The following is a 25,985-nucleotide window of genomic DNA, read 5'->3' as shown; positions in this document are numbered from 1 at the left end:
ACTTAAAAGGCAACTAGAACTTTTAATTTTTTACGAACGTCTTTATTAGTAAAAATATACGTAACTTACGAATTAACTTACGTAACGAACTTCTATACTTGTATGTTTTTATTATGTATATGAGGGGGTTCGCCCCCTCGGCAATACCTCGCTCTTAACACTAAAGCTTAAATTTTGTCCCAATTCCTTAAGAACGACCCATGAATCCCAAAGGCCGCAGAAGAAATAGTTGAAATTACTAAAAATACTTTAGCATAAAGAGCAAGGTATTAGGAGGAGGTGAACTACTCACAAGAGTAATAATTTCTGTTCGTTTTAGGTTTTAATGCTGCTCTTTACTTTCAGTTGAAAAAACTTTTTCATATTTATTTTGTCATTGTTTTTTTTTTCAAATGCTAGAAATTCTTGCGCCCCTTCATGGAAATTCTCTTCCCCCATGACAAATTCCTCCACTGAAAGTTCCCACCGCATAAACCCCTCCCCTCAACACCTCCCTCACAACCAAAACAATCCCCCTGAAAACGTCTGTACACTTCCCATTAGCCATTACTCATTGTAAGCACTGGTCACGGTTTGCAACTTGCAGCCCCTCCCATGGGGACTATTGGGGAGTAAGTCGTCTCTAAAGACGTAGTTATTAGGTTTTTCGACTATGCTGAATAAAATGACTATCTCAGAATTTTGATCCGGTGACTTTGGGGAAAAAATGAGCGTTGGAGGGGGTCTAGGTACCCTCTAATTTTTTGGTCACTTAAAAAGGGCACTAGAGCTTTTAATTTCGGTTAGAATGAGGCATCTTGCGACACTCTAGGACCACTGGGTCAATACGATTACCCTGAAAAAAAAAAAAAAAAAAAAAAAAAAAAAAAAAAAAAAAAAAAAAAAAAAAAAAAAAAAAAAAAAAACATGCATCCATGATCTGTCCTGTGGCAAAAAAAAATACAACAGTCCACATTTTTGTAGATAGGAGCTTGAAAATTCTACTGTAGAGTTCTCTGATACGCTGAATTTGATGGTGTGATTTTTGTTAAAATTCTATGTCTTTTAAGGGGCGTTTCCTTCTATTTTCTAAAATAAGGTAAATTTTCTCAGGCTCGTAACTACTTGATGAAACTTGTATATTTAAAATCAGCATTAAAATGTGATTCTTTTGATGTAGTTATTGGTATCAAAATTCCGTTTTTTAGAGTTTCGGTTACTATGGACCGCTCCTTACTATATATCGCTCCTTACTACAGTTCGTTAGTTACCACGAACTGTTTTATATACGCAGCTTTCAGAAATTAAATGCCATGCTCATTAATACTTTATGAGGTCCAAGCTTTCTGTTGGAATCGTAAAGGTTATACTTTTTGAGCTTTTCTCGCAATATACTCAAACTGCCAACACAGGGAAAAACTGTCCTGCAGTACCGCAGTGGATTTGAAATTAGCTTGGCAATACGGGACCCAGAGATCGAACATTGCTGTAGCAACACACACAGAGCCAACACAGGGACCTTAGCAGCCAAGAAGTGTTGTTAATCCGATTACTTACTAGGATAAAACAATACACACTATAAGAAGATAATTTTGGTCATTTCTGCAATGACCTATTGATGATAATTGAAAATAGTAATGTAGGATAATAGCATAAGGGTAGTAGGATGTTACAATCACAAGTTCAGAAAAGCCATACTTTGGGTTATTACGAGTCACTTTTGAATCATGGTTATGGCCTCAGACATAGCATACTTATGGCTGCGGCGTCAGATGTAACCATGTAAAGAACAAACAATAGCCCATAGTAAATGAAAATCTGAAATCATGTTTTGAAAAAAAATGTCAAGTGGAGGCGTCATGTAGTGGCATCGTGGGTTTGACCCTAGTATGGTAATGCCGGACCAAGAGATTGAACATGCTATGTACGAGAATAACACCGCATGAAATCAGGAGTAAAGCGAGGTTGTGTTCTATCCCCCTTCATATGGATCATTTTGATGGACTGTGTCTTAAAGAGCACAGGAAAGGCAATGGGAGAACATGGAATCAACTGGGGAGAAAAAACTTTCCTGGACTTAGATTATGCTGATAATTTAAGCATCCTAGATGAAAGTGTAAACAAAATAAATGAACTTTTATAAGTTTTGAGAGTTCAGAGTGCTAGAATAAGTTTGAAAAGTAATGTTAAGATGACTAAGTCGCTAAGGCTAGGAATAAGTAAAGATGGAAAGGTGACCTTGGGTAACAAAAGATTGATCAGGTGGACGGCTTCATTTAATTTGGTAGAATTGTTAGTATAAACGGTAGGAGCAGTGAAGATGTTAAAAAATAGACTAGCCAAGGCTCAGGGTTTTTTTCACAGTCAAGAAAAGTTTGGAAGAATAGGAAGATAAGTGTGAAAACCGAGATTGATGGCTTACACTGATATAAACGATGGATCAATTTGCAAACTTTTTAATATCCCGAACTTACTTTTCGTCTATCATCAGTAGTGAAAATTATTGCAAAAAGATTAGGATAGTGAAAATGTGGAATAGCCAACGCTTTATACAATCTTTTGTTAATTACAGAAGTATTTACATATATCAATTTCCTTAAAATGAGCCCTTAATCTCTCTATTATCTTTCATTGTCAGCTAGCAGTCGAGAAAAGAAACGAAGAAAAAAAGAGGACCCATCCATCCTATCCGCGCAAAAAAAACACATTCCTTGTTGTCCAAGCCAAAAGACTGTAAAAAGCCAGTGCAAGGTTTTTGGCCACGGTGACTTCAATTGCTTTTTCTTTCAATCCGACACCATTTTTAAAGGTTTGAGGCTATTTTTCAAACCTTCCATAGATTCGTTTTAGGAATAACAGTTCGAGATAAAAGTTGCTGATCCCTGAATCGGCTACAAAGGTAAACTTCTTAATTTTTGGTTAAAATGGGCCAAAGTTCGTTCTTTACTAGGTTGTAGCTTCCTATTGATGTCACAGGGCCTGATAGACCTATATTGATGTTACAGTTTCTATCTCTTCTGATAGCGTCCTATTGATCACCTTTGATAGCTTCCCGTCCATAGGTCTGCAATATTATAATTTCCCTTTACTTGACTCTTTATTTTATTTGCTGTATCGTGGTCACTTTTCTGACAATACATCCAACCTTGATTATCCAAGATACTATCCCAAGGATATAGAAAAAACTAATAGGAAAACTATAACAATGAGATTCCTATTTTATAATATACAGAATGTTTCCATTCATCAGATTACTATGTTTCCTTCGATTGTTATCCACTTTCTTAAATCCATTCAAGTAATATTTGTTTGGAGCTTGATTATCAGGAAAAATACCTCCAAATGGCAAACGTAAAATTCAGAACACAAATTTGCCTTAACACCCCCTCTCCCTACCAGTAAAAAAAAATGTCCCTGATTATTCAAAAACGTAATCCCTAAACTATCTTACAAAAACTACAATTTTGAAACCACTTTTTGACTGTTTCTTGAGGTTCTGAAATAAAGTAAGGACAGGGAATCGCATCGAACTAATGCCGACCAGAAGAAATTAAGAGAGGGTTCAATCGATCGGACACTTTGAGTTCTAGTGCCCTTTTTAACCACTAATATAGACCATGACATCAAGGTTTCCGTTTTTGGCCATTTTTAGCAGCAAAGCCATAAAATTTGCACAAGTTAGGTATAAGTGCCTTTGGATGGAAATTCTCATCTTTCAAGAGCAAATGCATTAAGATGTTGGCGTATATTGTGTCATGATGTATGCATAGAAAAACGGTGAAATTAAAATGGGATAACATGAAATTTTATGTGGTCGATTGTTGCATTTGGTTACAATGAATTCAAAACATTCCAGCTCATCGTCACCATAGTAGTCCTACCTTCTCCTCACCATCATCAATGGTTAAACAGTTAGTACTTTAAGTTCATGCAACAAAATTTAACTTTATGCTAAAAATAAACAAAGTTTTTTTTAAAGAAAAAAGAAGGTGGTTCTCGATTATTTGCCATAAACTGTAAATAATACTACAATTTATGATATGTCTTGGAACAAGTATTTTCAAACTCCTAGGGATGGTGAAAAGATAAGAGAATTTATCCAAACTAATCCGCTGGCGAGGGTGAACCTATTTTGGGTGAATTTCATTCTTGATTCGGTGAAATTGATTGATTTTTTTTTGTGCTTTTTCACTAGGCTGTTAAAACTTAATGTCATTATGCTTAATCAAACGTCATTGACCACATCGATTGATAAACTACGTCATTATTTATCTCGACGCAGGTTTTCCTAGGATTTATTGGACCTTTTTTTGATGCAAAAAATTAAAAATAGCAAAATAATTTGATTCTTTGGGGTTACAGATGTTGGTGTTCAAAGTTTTGATTCGTAGAATAATAAAATAATACATACAAAATTCTTTATCATTTGTCTGCCACTTAAAAATTACTATTCAAAGAGCTCAATTCTTCTCTCTTAAAGCTTTTGAACATGGAATCTGAAGGAACTTGTATATTGAAGGAGGTCCTAGTGAAGGAGGAAACACTAGATACGGTAGGAGCACAAAATGTCACTGAACAGGATATAAGTACTCTTCCGAATTATAGCCCAACAAATCCCTCTTATTCATCAACTTCTCCAAATTATAGTCCCACGAGTCCCGGACACTCACCAACTTCACCAAGCTATTCGCTGTCATCCCCACAATATTCGCCAACTTCGCCTGACTATTCTCCTACTTCTCCGAGCTACTCCCCTACATCTCCGAGTTACTCCCCAACATCTCCAACATATTCCCCGACATCTTTAAGTTACTCACCGATGTCACCTAGTTATTCCCCTACGTCTCCAAGCTATTCGCCCACACCATCAAGCTATTTACCCACGTCATCGAGTTATTCTCCTACATCGCCTTCTTACAGTCCAAGCTCTCCATGCTATAGCCCAATTTCCCCCAGCTACTCCCCTACGTCTCCAAGCTACTCACCGAGTTCTCCTTCTTATTCTCCTACGAGTCCTAGGTATTCACCAACGTCGCCAAGCTACCCTCCCACTTCATCAAGTTACAGTCCAACATCTCCATCGTATAGCCCAAGCACTCAAGCTCAGTCGTATTCATTTTCACCAGCTGCTCCAAATTATTCTCCTACTACACCTTTGTATAGCCCTACGAGTCCTACTTACTCACCAACGAGTCCTACATATTCGCCGACCAGTCCAGCTTGCCCACCAACGAAAGATGACTCCGAAAGAAAAAAGAAGAAGAAGAAATAAGTATAGCTTTACTTTTGCTTATGTCTCTGCGAGAGCAATTTTTAGTTGTATATTTTGTTCTTTGAAAAATATTCGAGTAATAACCTTTTAGTGTCATGTTTAAAAAAAAAGTTCTAATTCTGTTTGTCATGGTCTTATTTGTTGGTGAAAGACAATACGTATTTACATTGAACGAAGCAAAGTTTTGTGTCTATTTTCTCTTTTATAAATCAGAGCGATAGAGATCAACAGTATCCAGAAAATCTGGTAAAGACAAATCCTCGTCAGGATTTAGAGTGCTTGTCGGAAAAAACGCGCAACTATCCTGAATATACAAGTAATCATTACAGAGGCAGATCAGGCACAAATAGTGATAACCATGGAAGGGGATTTGGGCGTGGCATGAACAGAGGCAGAGAACAAGCATGTCACCCTAACAGAAATAGAGGCAGCATGCATGATGTACGCAGAGGTATAAGAATGTCTGATTCAACAGAGGTAGAGGAAGGCCAAATTTAAATCAAAGTCGAGGAAGATCAGAGTTTAGCAGCAGTAGCGAAAGAAAATATTTTAAATACGACAGTGGAAGGCCATATTTTAACAGAGTCAGAGGAAGAGGGAGATGAAGTAACTATGTGATAAACATAGGTAGTTACGTTCATAGTAATATTGAATTCAAGAAAGATACTTACGATGGCAAAGCGAACAATTTTGCAGATAGAGGTAGAAGAAATGGAGGATTCAACAGAGGGCAAGCTAGTTGTTATAGTAGAAACATAGGAAGGGAGAATGAGGGATGGAGATGGAGGTATAACAGAGGAGGTTATTAAGTTCTACTGGCCCTAGGGATAAAGCACGGACAGATAATAGATAGACATATCTATCTATTAACAAATGAACTAACATCATTTTCATACAATCCTAATAAGGGCGCTAATGCCAGAATTGCCTCTCACTCAATAGGACTATCTGTCTTGGCTAATTGTAGAAAAAGCCAAGACAGATAGTCCAATTGAGTGAGAGGCAATTCTGGCATTAGCCCCCCTTATTAGGATTGTATAAAATGATGCAAGTCTATTTCTATCTATTATCCGTCCATGCCATTCCTAGGGCCGGTAGAAAGTCATAGAGCTAGATAGATATGTCGTTTTAAAATAAAGTGAGGATCGAACCGCGTCGAACCAGTGCCGGTCAGAGGAAATTAAGAGAGGGTTCAATCGATCGAAAATTTTGAGTTCTAGTACTCTTTTTGACCAATAACAAATATCGAGAAATCAAAAATTTTCGTTGTTGGCCATTTTAGTAACAAAACCGTAAAATTAGCCCAACTCAGGTTGAATTGCCATCGGGTGGGAATTCTCATCTTTCAAGGGCATACACAGTACGATGTTGTAGTATTTTGCGCCATAATGCATGCATAGAAAAAGAGCCCCCACCAACTAGGTGTTGGGGTTGCGCGAAGCGCCACCCCAACAGCTAGTAGAATATAAATATATCGTATCTCTTTAAACGAGAAACAATTGTGTATACATGTATGTATCATGTATTTTTTATTCGAAAACGGCTCCATATTTTTATGGCAAGTTGGCATCCTTGGATTTTCTGGCCAAAAAAAAACCACAAAAAAACCGACGGCCTATGGTTTTTCTTGTAATATAGTAAAGTAAATTAAATAGTAATAGTAAAGTTGTAATAGTAAAAGATCAATCAAAGGGAGTAACGCAAAACATCAGTCAAATATGACAAAGCACCCCAAAGAAGCAACATTTAAAATATACTTGGGTATGACGTCATTCATCATCTTGTATGCAAAGATGCAGTTTTTTGTCAAAATACTAATTTCATTTCAAATACTGCAAATTGTTATTTACCAAAGGCACTAGATATCGCAACTTATTTTCTAATGATTGCTTAAACAACTGTCTACCGTGGTTGCTGCGTGGTTGCCCCACTAGCTGCAGAGAAGGAAAAAACGAAAAAAAATGCTTCTCATGCGAAAAAGAGATTTTCGTTGTTTTCAAACGAAGGAACTGTAAGTTTCCAATATGGGGTTTTTGGCCAAGTTAATTCTAATAGTGTATTTTTTCTATTGATCCGACACCACTTCTAGGGTGTTTCGGGCTATTTATTTGGTTAATATTGGTCACAGTGACAGGTATATACATCTGACTTATAGTCTAAATTTTATAAAGAAACCAATATGAAAAACTGTATATGTAAATCTTACCCTGACGTTGTTTTCGGTTCCAATTGGAGCATCGCATTCTTCAGCCAATCGCGTACGTAGCGCCAGATCGTAACTGTTACTGATTTTATGACATGTGACACATAACAAAAGAACGTCGTGAGACTGGTGATTCTTCATGACGTCTAAAATAAGCAATATGAAACATTTTGTATTCTTTAAACTTATCAAACAGTTCGTGGTAACGAACTGTAGTAAGGAACGACCCGGCTCAATAGTAAAAGAAACTCTAAAAACGGAATTTTGATGCTAAATATACATCAAAAGAATCAGATTTTTATGCTGATTTTAGATATATAAGTTTCATCAAATTTAGTCTTTGTCATCAAAAGTTACGAGCCTGAAAAAATTTACCTTATTTTAGAAAATAGGGAAAACACCCCCTAAAAGTCACAGAATATTAACGAAAATCACACCATCGCATTCGGCGTATCAGAGAACCCTATAGCAAAATTTTCAAGCTCCTATCTACAAAAATGTGGAATTTCGTATTTTTTGCCAGAAGACAAATCACGGGTGCGTGTTTATTTGTTTGCTTTTTTTCTTTTCTTTTCCCCAGGGGTTATCATATCGACCAAGTGGTCCTAGAATGTCGCAAGAGGGCTCTTTCTCACGGAAATGAAAAGTTCTAGTGCCCTTTTTAAGTGACCGAAAAAATTGGAGGGCACCTAGGCCCCCTCCCACGCTCATTTTTTCTCCAAAGTCGATAGATCAAAATTTTGAGATAGCCATTTTGTTCCGCATAGTCAAAAACTTTAATAACTATGTCTTTGGGAATGACTTACTCCCCCACATTCCCTGGGGGAGGGGCTGCAAGTTACAAACTTCGACCAGTGTTTACATATAATAATGGTTATTGGAAGTGTACAGTCATTTTCAGGGGATTTTTTTTTTGGTTTTGGGGGTGGGGTTGAGGGGAGGGGGCTATGTGGGAGGATCTTTCCTTTGAGAAATGTATCATGGGAGAACAGAAATTCAATGAAAAGGGCGCAGGATTTTCTTAAATTACTATAAAAAAACAATGAAAAAATAAACATGGAAAAGTTTTTTTTCAATTGAAAGAAAAGAATAGCATTGAAACTTAAAACGAACAGAGATTATTACGCATATGAGGGGCTCTAAAAATACTTTAGCATAAAGAGAGAGGTATTTAGGAGGAGATAAATACCTCACTCTTTATGCTATAATATTTTTAGTAATTTCAACTATTTATTCTACGGCCTTTCTGATTCAGGGGTCATTCTTCAAGAACTGGGACAAAACTTACGATTTAGTGTAAAGAACGAGGTATTAACGAGGTTACAAACCCCCTCATATACATAATAAAAATTAAAGAATATAAAAGTTTGTTACGTAAGTTAGTTCTAAAGTTACGTATATATTTTGCTAATAAAAAAATTCGTTAAAAATTAAAATTAATAGTTGCTTTTTTATGTAAACGAAAATTGCATGGCAACTAGGCCTCCTTCCCCATCCCTTATTTCTCAAAATCGTCTGATCAAAACTAAGAGAAAGCCATTTAGCCAAAATAGGAATTAATATGCAAATTTCATTTTAATAATTTACGTGTGGAGAGTCAAAATAAAACATGCATTAATTCAAAAACGTTCAGAAATTACATAAAAAAACTAGTTTTTTTAACTGAAAGTAAGGAGCGACATTAAAACTTAAAACGAATAGAAATTACTCCGTATATGAAATGGATTGTCCCTTCCGCAATCCCTCGCTCTTTACGCTAAAGTTTGACTCTTTGCCACAATTCTGCTTTTTAAAACAATTAAAAGCTTTAGCGTAAAGAGCAAGGGTTTGCGAAGGGGACAATCCATTTCATATACGGAGTAGTTTCTGTTCGTTTTAAGTTTTAATGTCGCTCCTTACTTTCAGTTAAAAAAACTAGTTTTTTTTTATGTAATGTCAAAAAGTAAAAGAGAGGAAAATCTAACGAGTTGGGTCAGAATAGTACATACTGCTCAACATTTATGGTCGTGAAAACCCTCCGTATCTCACCATCGCCAAATCAACCTAATTTGCATGTTTTGTAATAATCATTTGCTTAAAATATTATAACTCAAATTATATGAGAACAACAAAACCATTCTCACACCATTTGAATCCATCTGCCTTTGAGAAAACTCCTTGCAGTACCAAGGACACAAAAATGAAAACATTTTTGCCCCCCTTGATTCATCTTAAGTCTGTTCGAATTTGAAAACAGCAAAAACAAAAGTTTTTTAGACAATACCAAATCGTCGTCAGTGTTGCCACATTAAGTTTTAAAAACAAATGACAAAAATCAATTAGTTAAAATTGACAATACCTTTTTTTTTGTAATTAAACTTTATTTAAAAAAAAAATACACAATTTAATCACTTAAAAAGTAGCCGTCAAAGAAGAAACATGTGTAAGAATTCAAATACTAACAATATGATGCTTAATTGTTAATATTACCTTCACATGGCACAATTAATAGCACCTTCACATGGAGGCAGCACCTTCTTAAGCTGTTTCGTGATATTTCATTTTCAGCCTATTTTTGTTGGATTTTCACCCAAATTTTGGAAATCTGGAATTGAATTTCCAATTTTTTCCTATGTCTTTTCAGATAAAGGTTGTGTAAATTTCCATTCATCTACCGCACAATCAGATTTCATTTTTACTGTCTTAGGTACTTCACCATTTAAAGGTTTAAGCATTTAAAAATTGCAGTTTCAAACCTATTTCTGCTGGCTTCTGTGCTATAATAATTATAACAAAAACAAATATTATAATATATAAATAAAAAAACCAGATCACTTAAAGAAATTTTTCAACAAAAACTTATTATAAAACAAAAGTAACTTATTTTTCATTAAACACATATGAAACCAGTCATTCAATATCTATCTAACCAGCAAAAAGTCACTGATTTTTTTTTTTTTTTTTTTTTTTTTTTTTTTTACCTGGAAAATGCTTTCGATATTCTTGCGGGACAACATTTTTTCTCACGTAGGATTCACCTTTACCACATACGACACAGCAATTGTCTTTAGGGGTCTGATAATATTTGTCACATTCTCCCACAGGTCGACCCGATGGTTCAAACTTCAATCGGATTGTCAAAGGGTCGTCCTTCACCTGCTCGGCAATGCCTTTACTAAGGTACCTAGGAAAAAAATAACGTATTTTGAAAACTGTAGCAGTATAAAAATCTACAAAAGCAATGCACTGCAGAGTCCATTGATGGAACTTATCTCATCATTTATATATCCCCCTGTGCCCCCCAGCGTCCCAGTCGTCATTTATAGTCGACAAAGATGACGTCAGTCGACACACAAACATGACGTCAGTCGACTAACACGTCCCAGTCGTCATTTGTGTTCCAGTGTCCCAGTTTTTATTTTTATTTTTTTAGTTTTCTTTTTCTCCTTTATTTTTCAGTTTTTTTCCCTTTTTTAGTTTTTTTTTCTTTTTCAGTTTTTAGTTTTTTTATTTTTTTTAGTTTTTTATATTAGTTTTTAGTTTTATTTTCTTTTTAGTTTTTTTTGTAGTTTTTACCTTTTTTCTTTTTTAGTTTTTTACCTTTTTTTAGTTCTTTTTAGTTTTTTAGCTTTTTTAGTATTTTCTTTTTAGTTTTTTTTTGTAATTTTTACCTTTTTTAGTTTTTTTTTCTTCTTTTGTATTAAGCTTGAATACATTTACCTTTTTTATTTTTTTTTATTTTTATTTTTTTAGTTTTCTTTTTCTCCTTTATTTTTCAGTTTTTTCCTTTTTTTAGTTTTTTTCAGTTTTTTTGTAGTTTTTACCTTTTTTTTAGTTTTTTCTGTTTTAGTTTTTAGTTTTTTACCTTTTTTTTAGTTTTTTAGATTTTTTAGTATTTTCTTTTTAGTTTTTTTTGTAGTTTTTACCTTTTTTAGTTTTTTTCTTCTTTTGTATTAATGCTAAAGCCAAGGTTCGAACCTGGACCCTCTCGGACCTAGAGTCTGGAACATAACGCTTTACCAACTCAGCTACTTCGGCTTGAATACATTCGTTTTTGAATTGGTATATGATGAAATAATTCAGACGTCATATGCGGACAGACAGACAGACTCACAAACAAACAACTATGTAGTTTATCAGTGATTTCAACTTTTGCCGGAAGACACGGGCCGTAATGTCATGTCTATGAACCGCCGATTGTCCTTGAAGTAAAAGCTGAGGCATCTCGTCCCAAGAATGATTACCTGTAAATGAATAAATATTTCTGGACGACCATAGAGACGAACATACGCAATAGCATCTTGAGCATATTCATGCATATGACGGGGACTGCCAGCATATGACGAAGGTAAAATCGTTAATCTTCCAACGTTTGTGGTATTACCGTCATTTACAACTGCATCTCGCAAATGAACGCATTGTTCAGAACGGAGCTTGGTCTGATTCAGACGGATAAATAGCAAACATTCTGATTCAATTTTTGCATACATATCAACGATGTATTGGTGAAACAATTGACGGCATTTTAAAATATAATTGTCTTCATCCTGCCGAATCATTAGTCTATAACTTCATGACTACATACAGCTCAATCCTTATAATGACGTCAGTAGACAGACAGACAAACAACTTATTTTTATATATATAGATTTCAGAGCGATGCATGAGAGGCAAGAGCATTAATAAAGCCGCATGTTGACAGACAATGATTTTCGGGAACGGTACAAGCGGAAACACAATTTCTTCTGCTGTGAGAGCTAAATTACTTTTTCAGGTGACAGTTTTTTTAAATTTTAAGCCATTTTCCCCTTTTTTGGTGATACTCGCCGTGTCATTAAGTCTTATGAGCCCAACACACTTAAAGAAATGCTCCTCTGAAATCCCACTCTCTTCGAAGCTTCCGCTTTAATCAACTTCCAAGAAATCCCCGACTAGTACGGATATCTTGAATCTTGATTACAGAAACATAATCTGAGAAATGAATCTTCTTAATTATCCAAGACTTTCTAATTGTCAAAATAAAATAAATAAAAACTGCAGTCTATCACTGTCCAACCCAAAGTTTGAACTAAAAAAAGACAAAAGCCGAAACAAAAGACAAAAGTTAGCGAAAACAATACAGAAATGCTTCATCAATCGCAATAATACTGTTAGAGGAATAGAGCGGAGATGAAACACCCTTTTGAATTTGAGAAGCCCGAGGTTGAATATATTTGTTGAAATTCTAAAGACATTCGTCCACAGGTCGCTGTTCTAAGATATTATCTTACCTTGTTTTATTTTATTTAAGAATTAACGACGCTTGTTGACTACTATGATCCCTGCGCCGTCCCTGCAGTGCATTCCTGCAGCGTGATTCGATCTCTGGGTCCGGTATTACCAAGCTAAGGTCAAATACACTGCGCCACCACAGGATATCTTACCTTGTTCCTATCTTTGGATGACGATTTTAAAAGAATGACGTTTTTGGGAATCCCTTCGTTGTAGTTTTAACTACAATATTACTACTAACAACTCATCATAGCTCAAAGCCTACCTTTGTTAGAATTGCACAAAACAGAGCCCGGTTTGCCAATATTTACCTGAAGGGTCACCACTCATTGAGCGAGGAGGCCATGAGACATGTAGATTTGAGCCATGGTCCTCTGAGTTATGATCCTCCAGAGAGTGATTCTATACCAGCTTTGGTGAAAATAAAACACTATTTGTGAATCATTTACTTATAATATTTTGATTCCTGAACTCCTTACGGCGGCACTAGCTTCATAATTGCAATTAATATCCCACAAATCTTTAAGTACTAGGCTTGGTGACAAGCAAATAATACTTTCGAAATATACGGTTAACATGTTTTGTCAAGGGCCTGAAGGTCCTACTTTGGCCACCTAAAATACACATGGGAAATCCTTGTATAGCTCTAATTTCTTCCGGGTGTTTGTAATCAGCAACTTCAGAAACTACTATCTTACCTGCTTTTGCAAGCACAAAACACTGTATGTGAAATGGGGCTCAATCTGTGTTGATTTTGAATTTGTAAGTTGCAACATTAGCCTCAGATTTGTAATCAACAAGCCCACAAATCACTGAATACTGAATTAGGTAGAAACCAATGGCCATTTGTAAAATACATACATAACAAATTTAAATTTAGATCAGTCATGCCAAACTCTTATTGGTTTTTAGGAATAAAATAATAAACCATTTATAACCTTTTCTTTTCGGATGGAAATGGAACCGAGAGCTATTTTTGGCCTGTAATCATACTGATTGAAAATCTTTGTGTGACTCATTTCAAGAAAGTGCAACCATCCACAAAATATGAAATATGTAGTGCTTTGTTTGAACGTCAACCTTAAACAGTTAGCCCAGATTTGAAATCAGCGAAGTCAGAAATAATCCCTCGATTTAGTTAGAACCCAAACTCCATTTTTTAGCTACACATTTGAGTTGATTTGGAACAGCCTTACTGCAATCTTATGGATACTTAATGATTAAGGTCCAATCCATCCATAATCTTTCATTGTCTATGGATCATTTCTATGGATCACTGTCCAATCCATAATCTATGGATCAAAACAAGTACAGCAAAAAAAAAAATTAAGAAGCGATTAGAAAAACATTCACCAGGCAGCTTTTCTAGAATCACAGGTGCACAAAATCTCGCCATCTGGTGCCTCCATGTAGCAGTTTGAATACAGCGGCCCTTTCCTTGGCTGAAACCCATTTTTATCTCCCTTCAGAGGATACACTTTGTATGAAACCTTGTTCTCGATTGTTATTGACTTTTCTTCTATTGCCAGATATGTACCAGCTTTGAAATGCTTGTCCAGGTACGGTTTGACGATTTCTCGGGCAATATCCCAGCTCTGGAAGTACAGGAAGAAATAAATAGTGGTTGCATAAGAATAACAGGCCTGATCAGGGGTGAGCCGAAGGCTAAAACACTCTCTCCCCCGATTTTTTGTTACGTTTTGACATCAACAAAGTCTCGTGCACTTTTCCAAACAGTTCATGGCAACTATCTATAAGTAAGGAGCGATGTGGTTCAATAGTCAACGAAACTACAAAAACAGTTATGACAACAATAGTTACAACAAAAGAATCAAATTTTTACGCTGATTCCAAATATATAAAGTTCGCTAGGTTTAATCTTACCCATGGAAAAATTAACACCCTGAGAACATTTCCCAAATGTTGGAATAAGGGGTGAGAGGCACCTCCAATAGTTTCGCCGTCTCATTAAAAATCAAACCATCAGATTCTGCATAGAAGAGAACCCTACAGAAGAGGTTTCAAGGTCGCTTATACAAAAATACCGAATTTGCATTTTTTTTTTTGTCAGAAGAAAGATCACAGATATTTTTTTTGTTGTGTTTTTTTTTTCAGTGGTAATATTATCGAACCAGTGATTCTAGAAGATCGGGAGAAGGCTCATTTGATCATAAACCAAAATTTCAAGTATATATATATATATATATATATATATGTACTAGCTGTTGGGGTGGCGCTTCGCGCCACCCCAACACCTAGTTGGTGGGGGCGCTTCGCGCCCCCCCCCAAGCCCCCCCGCGCGCGTAAGTCGTTACGCGCCATAATAGTTACGCGCCATTGTAGTTGTGTCCCTATGTCCCACGTCCCCGTTGTAGTTGTGTCCCTGTGTCCCGGTCGTCATTTATATTCCCTGTGTCCCGGTCGTCATTTGTATCCCGGTGTCCCGGTCTGTATATACATTCGTTTTTTAGTTTTGTTTTTCTCCTTTATTTTTTTCCTTTTTTTTTCTTTTTTAGCTTATTTAGATTTTTAGATTTTTTAGTTTTTTTATTAGTTTTTAGTTTTTTTTTCTTTTTAGTTTTTTTGTCCCGGTCGTCATTTATATCCCCCTGTTTCCCCCGGTGTCCCCGTTGTAGTTGTGTCCCTGTGTCCCGGTCGTCATTTATATTCCCTGTGTCCCGGTCGTCATTTGTATCCCGGTGTACCGGTCTGTATATACATTCGTTTTTTAGTTTTGTTTTTCTCCTTTATTTTTTTCCTTTTTTTTCTTTTTTAGTTTATTTAGATTTTTAGATTTTTTAGTTTTTTTAGTTTTTTTAGTTTTTTTAGTTTTTTAGCTTTTTTACTTTTTTTATTAGTTTTTAGTTTTTTTTGTAGTTTTTGCCTTTTTTTAGTTTTTTCAGTTTTTTTTTTAGTTTTTTATTGGTTTTTACCTTTATTTTAGCTTATTTTTTTTTATTTTTTTTATTAGTTTTTAGTTTTTTTTGTAGTTTTTGCCTTTTTTTAGTTTTTTCAGTTTTGACGTCACCTGATCCAGTTTTTTCAGGTGACGTTACCTGATCCACGATCCACAGATCCACAGACAACTTATTTTTATATATATAGATAGTTTTTTTTTTTACTTATGTCCTGGTCGTCATTTATACTCCCTGTGTCCCGGTGCTTTGTTGATTGCTAATCGAACATTCCTTTTGTCCTGGTCGCTTTCTCTTTGAGTTTCGTCATTTATTTTTTTCTTTTTTAGTTCTTTTAGTTTTTACCTTTTTTAGTTTTTTTTTGGTTTTTTAGATGAAAATTTTTTTTAGTTTTTTCCTTTTTTCTTTTTAGTTTTTTATTGGTTTTTACCTTTATTTTAGCTTATTTTTCAGTTTTTTCCCTTTTTTTAGTTTTTTTTTATTTTTTATTTTTTTTTGTTTTTTACCTTTTTTTAGTTTTTTTAGTTTTTTTAGTTTTTTAGCTTTTTTACTTTTTTTATTAGTTTTTAGTTTTTTTTTGTAGTTTTTGCCTTTTTTTAGTTTTTTCAGTTTTTTTTTTAGTTTTTTATTGGTTTTTACCTTTATTTTAGCTTATTTTTCAGTTTTTTCCTTTTTTTTTAGTTTTTTTTAGTTTTTAGTTTTTTTAGTTTTTTACCTTTTTTTAGTTTTTTTAGTTTTTTTAGTTTTTTAGCTTTTTTATTTTTTTTATTAGTTTTTAGTTTTTTTTGTAGTTTTTGCCTTTTTTTAGTTTTTTTAGTTTTTTAGCTTTTTTATTAGTTTTTAGTTTTTTTTGTAGTTTTTGCCTTTTTTTAGTTTTTTTAGTTTTTTAGCTTTTTTATTTTTTTTATTAGTTTTTAGTTTTTTTTTGTAGTTTTTGCCTTTTTTTAGTTTTTTCAGTTTTGACGTCACCTGATCCAGTTTTTTCAGGTGACGTCACCTGACACATCCACAGACAGACAACTTATTTTTATATATATAGATATATATATATATATATATATATATATATATATATATATATATATATATATATATATACATATATATATATATATATATATATATATATATATATATATATATATATATCATTTTTAATAGACAAAAAACATTGGAGGAAAACTATCCCCCCTCCGAAGTCATCCGATCAAAATTTTTAAATAATCATTCTGTTTAGTATAGTCGAAAGGTCCAATGACTATGACCTTGGGGATAAATTGATCCCCAAAACCCATGGAACAAGGGCTGTAAGTTACGGAATCTACCAACTGTTTTCGTGTAGTATTTGTCATTGGGAAGTGTAGACATTTTTTAGGAGGGAGAGTTCTTTTTAGGAGGATTTTCCACGGTCAAAGTTTTCCGTCAGGAGGGACGTTTCCCTCAGGAAACTTCCGTCAGGAGGGTATAAAATCGTTTATACCGTGTGAATTTGCCAGAATTCCTACATGAAATTCATTTTATTTGCCTTACTTTGTCTACGCCGAGTCAATTTTACATGTGTGGATGTTCTGGGGAAAATTTCAGCGGGTTTGGAAATGCCTGGAGGATTTTTCTACAAAGGGAAGGGGAGTTTTCCAAGGGAGAAATTCACCATGGGAGAATTCCGCGGGAGCAGCTTTCCACTAAGGGTGGCGGGACTTTTGATGAAAAACTTCCACGAAGGAGGGAGATTTCCAGCATTATTTGAAAAACGATCGGAATTTTAAAGTCTGTTTCAAATGAATGTTTGCTAAGGAGAATTTTTCAGGCGGAATCTTTCGCAAGAAATTTTACGGGGATGGGGGGTATTTACGTGGGAGGAACTTTACTTTTCTATGGAAGAAAGGGAACTTTAATGGAGAGGAGCTTATTTGCCGACATTATTTGAAAAACAACCAAAAATTAAAATGAAAAATAAGTTTTTTTCCACTGAAAGTAAGAAGCAAAATTAAAACCTAAAAGGAACAGAATACGAAGGAAAGCGAAAGACATGGATAAAATTGCCGAGGAGTATTAGTCGACTCAAATTTTCACACACTTCTCAAATTTTCTATTGAGAAGTGCTTGAGATGTCAAAAAATTTGAGCAAGCGTTCGATTCTGTTGACAGAAGAGCTTTAGCAAAGGTTTTATTCTTGTGTGATATACAAAAAAAATACATTAGTGATTAGTGCTATGTACGAGAATAACACTGCTGCCGTTAAGGTTGAAAATGAGATTAGCAGCTAGTTTTATATGAAATCAGGAGTTAAGCAGGGTTGCGTTCTATCCCCCCCCCCTAATATGGATCATTTTGATGGATTTTGTCATAACGAGCGCAGGAAAGGCAATGGGAGATCACGGGATCAAATGGAAAGGAAGAACTCACCTGGGCTTAGATTATACTGATGATTTAAGCATCCTAGATCAAAATGTGAGCAAAATGAATGAGCTTTTAGAGATTTTGCGAGTTCAAGGTGCTAGAATACATTTGAAAATTAGCATTAGGAAAACTAAGTCCCTTAGGCTAGGAATAAGTGAAGATGAAAAAGTGACGTTGGGTATCGAAAAGATTGATCAGGTGGGCAGCTTCACTTACCTTGGTAGTATTATTAGTAAAGACGGTGGGAGCAGTGAAGATGTTAAAAGTAAAATAGCCAAGGCTCAGGGTGTTTTTTCACAGTTAAAAAAAGTTTGGAAAAATAGGAAGATAAGTTTGCAAGCCAAGATTAAAATATTAGAAGCTATAGTGCTGACACTGTACAGTCCCGAAAAGTGGATGAAAATTTGCTAGATGTTTTCCAGGGAAATTGCCTACAGATTGTTCTGGGTACCCATCTGAATGACCGTATTCCAAACAGTAGGCAGTACAAAAAATGTTGTTCAGTCCCACTTTCTAGGGCTACAGTGACAGAAAGGTTGAGATGGCTAGGGCACGTTTTGTGGATGAAAGGATGACAGATTGCCGAAGGTTTTTTCAGCCAACCTTCTAGGAATAAACGGAAAGCAGGTCGTCCTCGTCTGGGGAGGACGTCACAAAGAAAGATTTAAAGGAACTGGGAACTTCCTGGGAGTGTGTAAAGAGAGAGGCTTTGAATATATTGGGATGGAGGAGGAGTGTGCGTAACTTTGTTGACCTCAGGCGTCTTGGTGCTGGGGCGAATAAGTATTAGTAGTAGCAGTATCTTTTCTTCCTTTTTTTATGAGGTGAAATATTTTATTCAACTATGATAATCACAGAATGTCTAAAAATTATGATGAAAGAAGACATGGAAATTAAATTTTTTTTCTACTTCCCTCTTTAATACCAAGGTTTTTCCTCTTCTAATTCTCTTTTCTCCCCTCATTTTGTTATAGAAATTAGTCAATATTAGCAATTTTTTCCTTTTATGTCACATGTATAGAGAACAAGCCCCTCTACCTTCGAGAGGCAATCCTCTCACTACAAATCTAGGTACTTGTTAATTAAACGAAAAACACCCAATGAAATGATAGATTATTCCTAATTAAATATAAATTTCATATAGCCTTTAGCCTGTATAATTATACAATACGGACTATATACTTGCAGAATAGGGGGTGGGGAGGTGGTTTATAAAGTATTTTGACAGCGCCCTTAACCTAACCTTACCCACCCCCACCCCAACCTTAATGTGCTAGTATATGGCCCAAATTATACAAGTCCGATGCATTCTGTCACCCGTCATTTGTCTTTGTGACTTTGAAACTGGTTTTCTGAAATCATATATTCAGAAAACTTCTCGACTTTATCTTATAATCATCAATACAAAAATTTTCTTTTTACTTATTTTTATTGTACATTTCCAACGAAAAGAAAGGAAAAATTCATCACTTAATTTAGTTAGCCTATATACAAATATATAGGCTGCATAATCTTACCTCTGAAGCAGCAACAGGAAAAAATCTTGTCTTGATGGATAGTTGGTATAAATCCTTAATAAGTTCACAGAAAATGGGCACTGAAACAAAAGCATCAAGGGAAGCATAGTCAATCTGCCTATTTGTCAAGCGCGGTGCTTCCCAATCACTGCAACTGATTCGGAAGTCTTTCTCGAGGGCTATATCGAGGAGTTCTGCTGATAGTCCTATAAGGATAAACAAAATTCAGAAAAGGATAATATAAAGCCATATTATGACGTGACACTCTGACACATCTCGCTCTGATTGCCTGAAGAAAGGAAACATAAAGAAAAGAATTCCAGAAAACCAGCTTTGTTCAAAATAGGTATGCATCTAGTGCTATTTCCCTAAGCAAGTTGTTCCATCAAAGCCTTTTGTCAATTTTTTAAAGCGAAAAATCTATGAGAAAATAAGCGTGGGGGTTAAACCCCACAAAAATCAAGCAGCCATCCCCGACGCTTTAAATATGCCGATAGTGGTGAAAAAAAGCGATACAAAATATCCACTGTTTTCTCCAAACTACCAATACAACTAACCATATATTGCAACATCCCTATTCTAGGCAAATAAACTCTATATAACAATCGTGGTTGACATTTGCAGGACAGTAAAAAAAAAATGTTGATATAAACGAGCATATCTGATGACTTGATTTAAACTTATGCATTAATATATAACATATCCTTCCAAAATTAATATCTTCTTCAAATTCCAGCCTGTTCTTATTATTTTTTTTTTCGTTGATAACTTCTATTCTTTCCTATAGGCCTATTTTATTAATTTCTCCGTCCAACACTTTACACAGAAAAGTGTTGGCAACGAGATACTTGAATGAGAAGTAAAATCAACTTTCAACATTCTGCGACATCGAAAAAGAAATGGATAATTCGTAGGGGCTCACCGGCCCCACTCTTAGAGAAAGTGGGCAGAATCTAATATATTCTCTGGGTGAAAGTCAAAAATCCAAAAACAGCTACTTCTGCCAGTTTTTGGTCAAAATCCAAAAGTATAATTTTGTTTTCACAAATATTGAATTACCCATGTGCATTTGGGAAGAAAACGAAAAGTCCCTCAAGCTTGATCTAAATGATCACCTTCCAGAAAAGTCGTAAAATTGTAGGTTTAAATACGCTCTTTTTTTCTATTGTCAACACCACTCCTCTAAGAAAAAACATTAACACCTCCTCCCCCCTACCAAATTCAGACCTGTGTGCCTCTGTGTCTGCATATATTCGTCTTCTTTAACCATCGAATATGTCTAAGTGACGCTTTCAAGCATTAATAAACATACGGCGGTGTCCAATTTGCAAACAGAGACAGCCAAACGACGAAGTTGTTACTGCAGGGGAGATGAGAGAAATTGTGCGCACTGAGATGAGCAGCTTTTCCGCTAAATTCAAAGAAGAATTCAAGTTCGAATTAAAGAAGGAACTGGATCCTATCATTCAAAGAATTTCTAACCTTGAAGTTGAAATTCAAAACAAATACTCTATGGATGATGTCAAGCAAGTCGAGATAGAAACAGCTAAACAAGAATTACAAAATCTCAGCATAAATATTTCTACTGACATTACAACAAAGCTAGAGGCAAGTGCTGCGCCATCTAGTAAAAGCTCTCAATACTTGTCAGATATTATTCACAAACAGAAAAATCTGATGGTTTTTGGTATTGCAAAAAACATGCATTTGCAGACAAGCGATCAAAATGTCGCCGATTTGGCTGTTCTAAGCGACGAAATATTGCAGTTTTTAAGTGCAGTTTTTCTGTGAGGCTTAGAAAACCACAAGAGAACAAAGATAGACCAATTAAGATCATTCTTAAATCTCCAGTAGAACGTGATACCACTTGTCATTTCCTCCTATCGAATTTGAAATTATTTCAAACTTGACGTCTTCAGTTCGGGATATCTCATGACCGAACCAGTGTAGGACTTGCTGAGCAAAATACTTACGATGCATTGAAAATACAGTTCGAGGAAGAGATGTCAGCCGGCGAAAAGAGTTGGAAAATACGTCGTGGCAGTAATGGACCAGAACTTGTAAAGTTGGCTAATTTTCGTTCCCCATAGGTAGGACAAGTTCAAAATTGATAAGTTAAGTGTTTTGTACACTAATGCTGACTGCTTATGCAATACGTTGGATGAATTTGGTGTGAAAGTCTCTGAGAGAAATCCGCATATTATAGTAGTCACGGAAGCTTTACCAAAGAAATTGTAGTGATCCATCTGTTTACCATTTGCCCTTAAACAGTTATTCCCTTGAAGTTAATGCTAGCGCAAAGAGAGGGATTTTTCTGTACATATCTCGTTCATTATCATACAGCATAGTGCAGGATTTTCAGTCTTCTGGTTTAATTGAGTCTATTTGTCTAATGTATATGTTACTGGCCCTAGGAAAATAATTCGTTTGGTTGCGTTTTATAGAATTCCTTCGTTAAATGATGAGTTTGAGTTTTTGAGTATTTTTGGGAATTGTCAAAAATAGCTGTCCAGTCCTAGTAGTTGGTGATTTTAATCTACCAAAGATAGATTGGCAAAATCTTTGTACGGAAGCTTCTGAGAATAGTAGGGAGCATAGTTTTCTATCTGCTGTTGTTGAAAATCATTTTTTTTCAGCATGTAATTAAGCCAACAAGGTTAAGGTCTGATCAGACTCCCTCAACACTAGACCTAGTTTTAACCAAGTCGAGTGATTTCGTATCAAATATTGATGTTTGCCCACCGTTAGGAAAAAGCGATCACATTGTTTTAGAAATTAGTTTAAGATTGTCTATTCCGGAAGTTAAATCGACGAAGATATGGTATGACTATGCGAAAGCTGATTATGATGGGTTTAAAAAATTTATTATTGATTTAAATCTATGTGATTAGTTTAGGGAACCTGATCTATCACAAGATAGGATTTTCAATATTTTTCTCAAAGCAATATCACAAGGACTTGAAAAATGTGTCCCCAAAATAAATTTCTGCCCAAGGTTTAAAAATAGAGTGAGGCTTCCTAAACCAGTACTCCAAGCAAGAAAAGGAAAAAATATAGCTTGGAGGGGTTTCACTGCTGATAGGAGTGATGTGAATATGGAAACTTACGAAAAGGCTAGAAATCATGCGACCAACTGTTGCGTGAAAATAGGCGAGAGCTTTATTAATCTTGAGTAGGAATTCTGAAAAAAAAATCCGAAAGCATTTTGGCGGTATGTTGGTCGTTTTTCAGGAGATCAGTCACCGTCATCCAGTATTTTTAGGGAAAGTACCATTCTTATAGAAAAGGAACAGTAAAGTCAAGAAGTTCAACTGTATTTTTAGTAGTAGCTTTGAAGTTTCTAGGACAGAGAGTTCTACAAAAAATGAGTTGGAATCTAGTAACAGGATACTCCAAATGGAGTATCTGATGACCGTTCATTTTCTATTTCTGAGGTTTTGAAAGCGCTGAGAACGTTGGATACAGGTAAAAGCCCGGATATTGACGGTATTCCATATATTATGTTAAAGAATTTGGCATCTGTTTTATGTTAGCCGCTCGTCATATTGTTCAATCGGTCGTTGTCGGCTGAATCTCTTCCAAGCAGATGGGAAAAAGCTCTTGTGAAACCACTATACAAGTCTGGTAGACGTAATTCTAGTATTTGATCCGTTATTAAAGCATGATGAACATACGAGAATCTTCTCAGGTAGAGCACGGTTTACATTGTCTAGAATTAAAAGAGTATTTTTAAAGTTTAATGTGAAATGTTTTTTTAAACTATACAAGCAAAGGTTCACCCTATCCTTGAATATTGCTCTCCAGTATGTTACCCTATAAATAAAGATGATAGGAAGAAAATCTAATCAGTAAAAAGACCTGCTACAAAGCTAATTCCCTACCTGAGGCATTTGTCGTATTCAAAACGTTTAGAAGCGTTAGGATTGCTGAGTCTTCACTTCCGTCAGAAGTGCTCTGATCTTCTCAGTGTCCACAGCATCGCAAACGGCATTGTAAATTTGGATTCAGAACATTTCTTTCAAAGAAACCATTACATATCAGCCACGCAAAACGCCCTGAAATTTTACCCTCCCCCCCCACACCACAATCTAAAATAGGTGAGATATCTTTTGTAAATAGATCAATAAAACTTCGGAACTCATTACCTGATAGTTGTGTCACTGCTTGTACCGTTCCTAGTTTTAAGACTGAGTTAGTAAACACCTCTTTTTACAGTGATGTATATTGTCAACAATAAGTCTACCATTGGTTTTTGTTAAATATTCCAGAAGTTGCCACTTTTGATTTTTGATTTTCATTTTGTATGTTATGCATACAAGCTTTTAGCTTACAAGCTATTGGATGAATAAATAAATAAATACCTGCAAGTCCCATTCTCTTTTTCAATTTTTCTTTGTTCTGATGGCTAAAAACAAGATGGCGCAAGTCTAAACATCCACGAACAGAGACTCCGGATTCTCGCCCCATTCGATGTGCGTCACCTAGAATCCCAACTCCAACTTTAAGTATTTCCTCATTTTCAAGTATTTCCTGGAAAATAAGATGGGGTTGGAAGTGTATATAGGTAATTGACAAAACAGACATCTCTGTCATGATACGTGTAATAAATGATCATATTGCATTTGTACACATTTGTACACTTTATAGACTGCAAAATCATAATATTTCATGGTACGAGGGGAAAAGAGGAATAGAGGTAAGGGATCAGATAGACAAAAAGACAAAATGTTGGGTTAAAAGCAGCTTTGTTTTAGAGTAGCTTAGGCATACCTCGTATAAAACTTGAAGACACGTATAGTATTTTCTATAGACTTCTATCATGGACTCAAAATTTCCACTATTAGCTTAATGACTGTGAGTTTTATTTGTCTTGATTAAACCAAGTGACTTAAAACAGTCTCTAGGAAAAATGCCTCAAAATCAAAATCAGTGCAATATGCGGTGTATGTTGTATATTGCAAGTTGTGCAATATGGGATGGGATATGTGACACCTGTATATCACATATGATATGCGATATCTTTCAGTAAGAAAGGTATCACTTATTGATGTCTATTTATGGCTGTAACTTTCGTCTGTTCAATTTTCCCAGTTTTTCGAATACAATCTTCGTTGGATACCAAAATTTCAACGTTAAGGAGAATAATTTAATAAAATGCAAAACCTTCCTTCTTGGGAGGAGAAGCAGCCAATAGCCTAATTTCAATAACTAATAAAAAGGCTTTTAAGCTTTTAAGAACAATTTATTCATTAGAGCGATAAAAAAAAACAAAGATGCATGAAAGCATCACTTTTTTTCAATGACAGATAAGATAGTCATAAGCAGCACTTTCAATTGGAAATTCAAAGTCCTAATGCCCTTTTTAAGAGTCAAAAGTGATTAGAAGGAAACCAGACCCCCCTCCTTTTTCTCCCCTTTCAATGACAGACAAGAAAACTATAGGCAGCCATTTCGATTGGAAATTAAAAGTCACAGTGCCCTTTTTAAGGGTCAAAATTGATTAGAGGGAAACCAGACTCCCTCCCCGGTCTTTTCTGTCCTTTCGATGACAGATAAGATAATCATAGACAGCACTTTCGATTGGAAATTAAAGTTATTAGCGCTCTTTTTCAAGAGTCAAAAATGATTGCGGCACAACCAAACCCCCTCGCGCCTTTTTCCTGCCCTCTCTCAAAGACATCAGCTCAAACTATTGAACAGCCATTTTGTTCAAAATAGGTATTATTATTAGTAGTAACAATGGCAATAGTAATAACAGCAGTAGTAGTAGTAGCAATAGCAGTAGTACTGGCAGTGCAACCAGAACTCCTTCAACTTTCTTTGCTGCCCTCCTCCAAAGACATCAGCTCAAAAACTTTTATATTGCTATTTAGTCCAAAAAAGTTGAAGGGTCCAAAAATTATGCCCCTGGGATGACATAAACCATCAAAACCTCTGGAGCAATAGTCTGAAGTTATGCAAGTGCCCACTGCTTACATACATGGTTTGTTATTGGGAAAGTGGGGCATATTTGATCCGGTAATTAATGCTACAACTACTACTACTGCTTCTAATTCTACTAATACTACTGCTACTACAACTACTTCTATTGCTACTACTTCTACTGCTACCGCTACTATAGCTGTTACTACAACTACTATTTCTATTACTACTACTTCCACTGTTGCTAATAAAGCTACTACTACTACTATTGTTACTGCTGCATCTACTACTAATATGAAACTAAATCCAAAATGTTGAAGAGCAGCTTTGTTATCAAAATGTTATAGATACAATGCCTCAGGAACAGAATTGGGTATTAAGTTGAAACTTTCAGGGGAAGATGATGGGAATGTAGAACTGAATCAGAAGGCACTAAGTACATTCAGGTTACCAAAAAGACGTATCATCAACATCTTAGGAACGACTGAGGATATTAAGTTGAAATTACGACTACTTCAACTACTACT

The 25,985-nt window shown here is 35.3% G+C and overlaps 2 protein-coding genes across 2 annotated transcripts in view; one reads left to right on the top strand and one right to left on the bottom strand.

The window, feature by feature from the left end:
• LOC136032098 (exonuclease 3'-5' domain-containing protein 2-like) overlaps positions 1-25,985 on the bottom strand; it is a 50,862-nt gene that overhangs the window by 13,184 nt on the left and 11,693 nt on the right. The window contains exons 4-8 of the mRNA XM_065712242.1: positions 23,898-24,066; positions 19,537-19,742; positions 14,058-14,299; positions 10,415-10,617; positions 7,458-7,600 (exon numbers count right to left, since the gene is read on the bottom strand). Coding sequence (XP_065568314.1) covers positions 7,458-7,600; positions 10,415-10,617; positions 14,058-14,299; positions 19,537-19,742; positions 23,898-24,066 — 963 coding nt within the window. The remainder of the gene's footprint in view (positions 1-7,457; positions 7,601-10,414; positions 10,618-14,057; positions 14,300-19,536; positions 19,743-23,897; positions 24,067-25,985) is intronic.
• On the top strand, positions 4,443-5,432 carry LOC136032095 (uncharacterized). Its single transcript, XM_065712237.1, has one exon. It carries the CDS (start codon positions 4,469-4,471, stop codon positions 5,249-5,251), a length of 783 nt encoding a protein of 260 aa, XP_065568309.1. The 5' UTR covers positions 4,443-4,468; the 3' UTR covers positions 5,252-5,432.

Source organism: Artemia franciscana, chromosome 10 (assembly GCF_032884065.1).
Source record: "Artemia franciscana chromosome 10, ASM3288406v1, whole genome shotgun sequence".
Taxonomy (NCBI): Eukaryota; Metazoa; Arthropoda; class Branchiopoda; order Anostraca; family Artemiidae; genus Artemia; species Artemia franciscana.
Note: the sequence above shows the minus strand (reverse complement) of the source record. Positions and strands in the feature narration are given on the sequence as shown.

Coding starts and splice junctions, on each gene's coding strand:
- LOC136032095 (XM_065712237.1), top strand. CDS start 4,469: ATGGAATCTGAAGGAACTTGTATATTGAAGGAGGTCCTAGTGAAGGAG.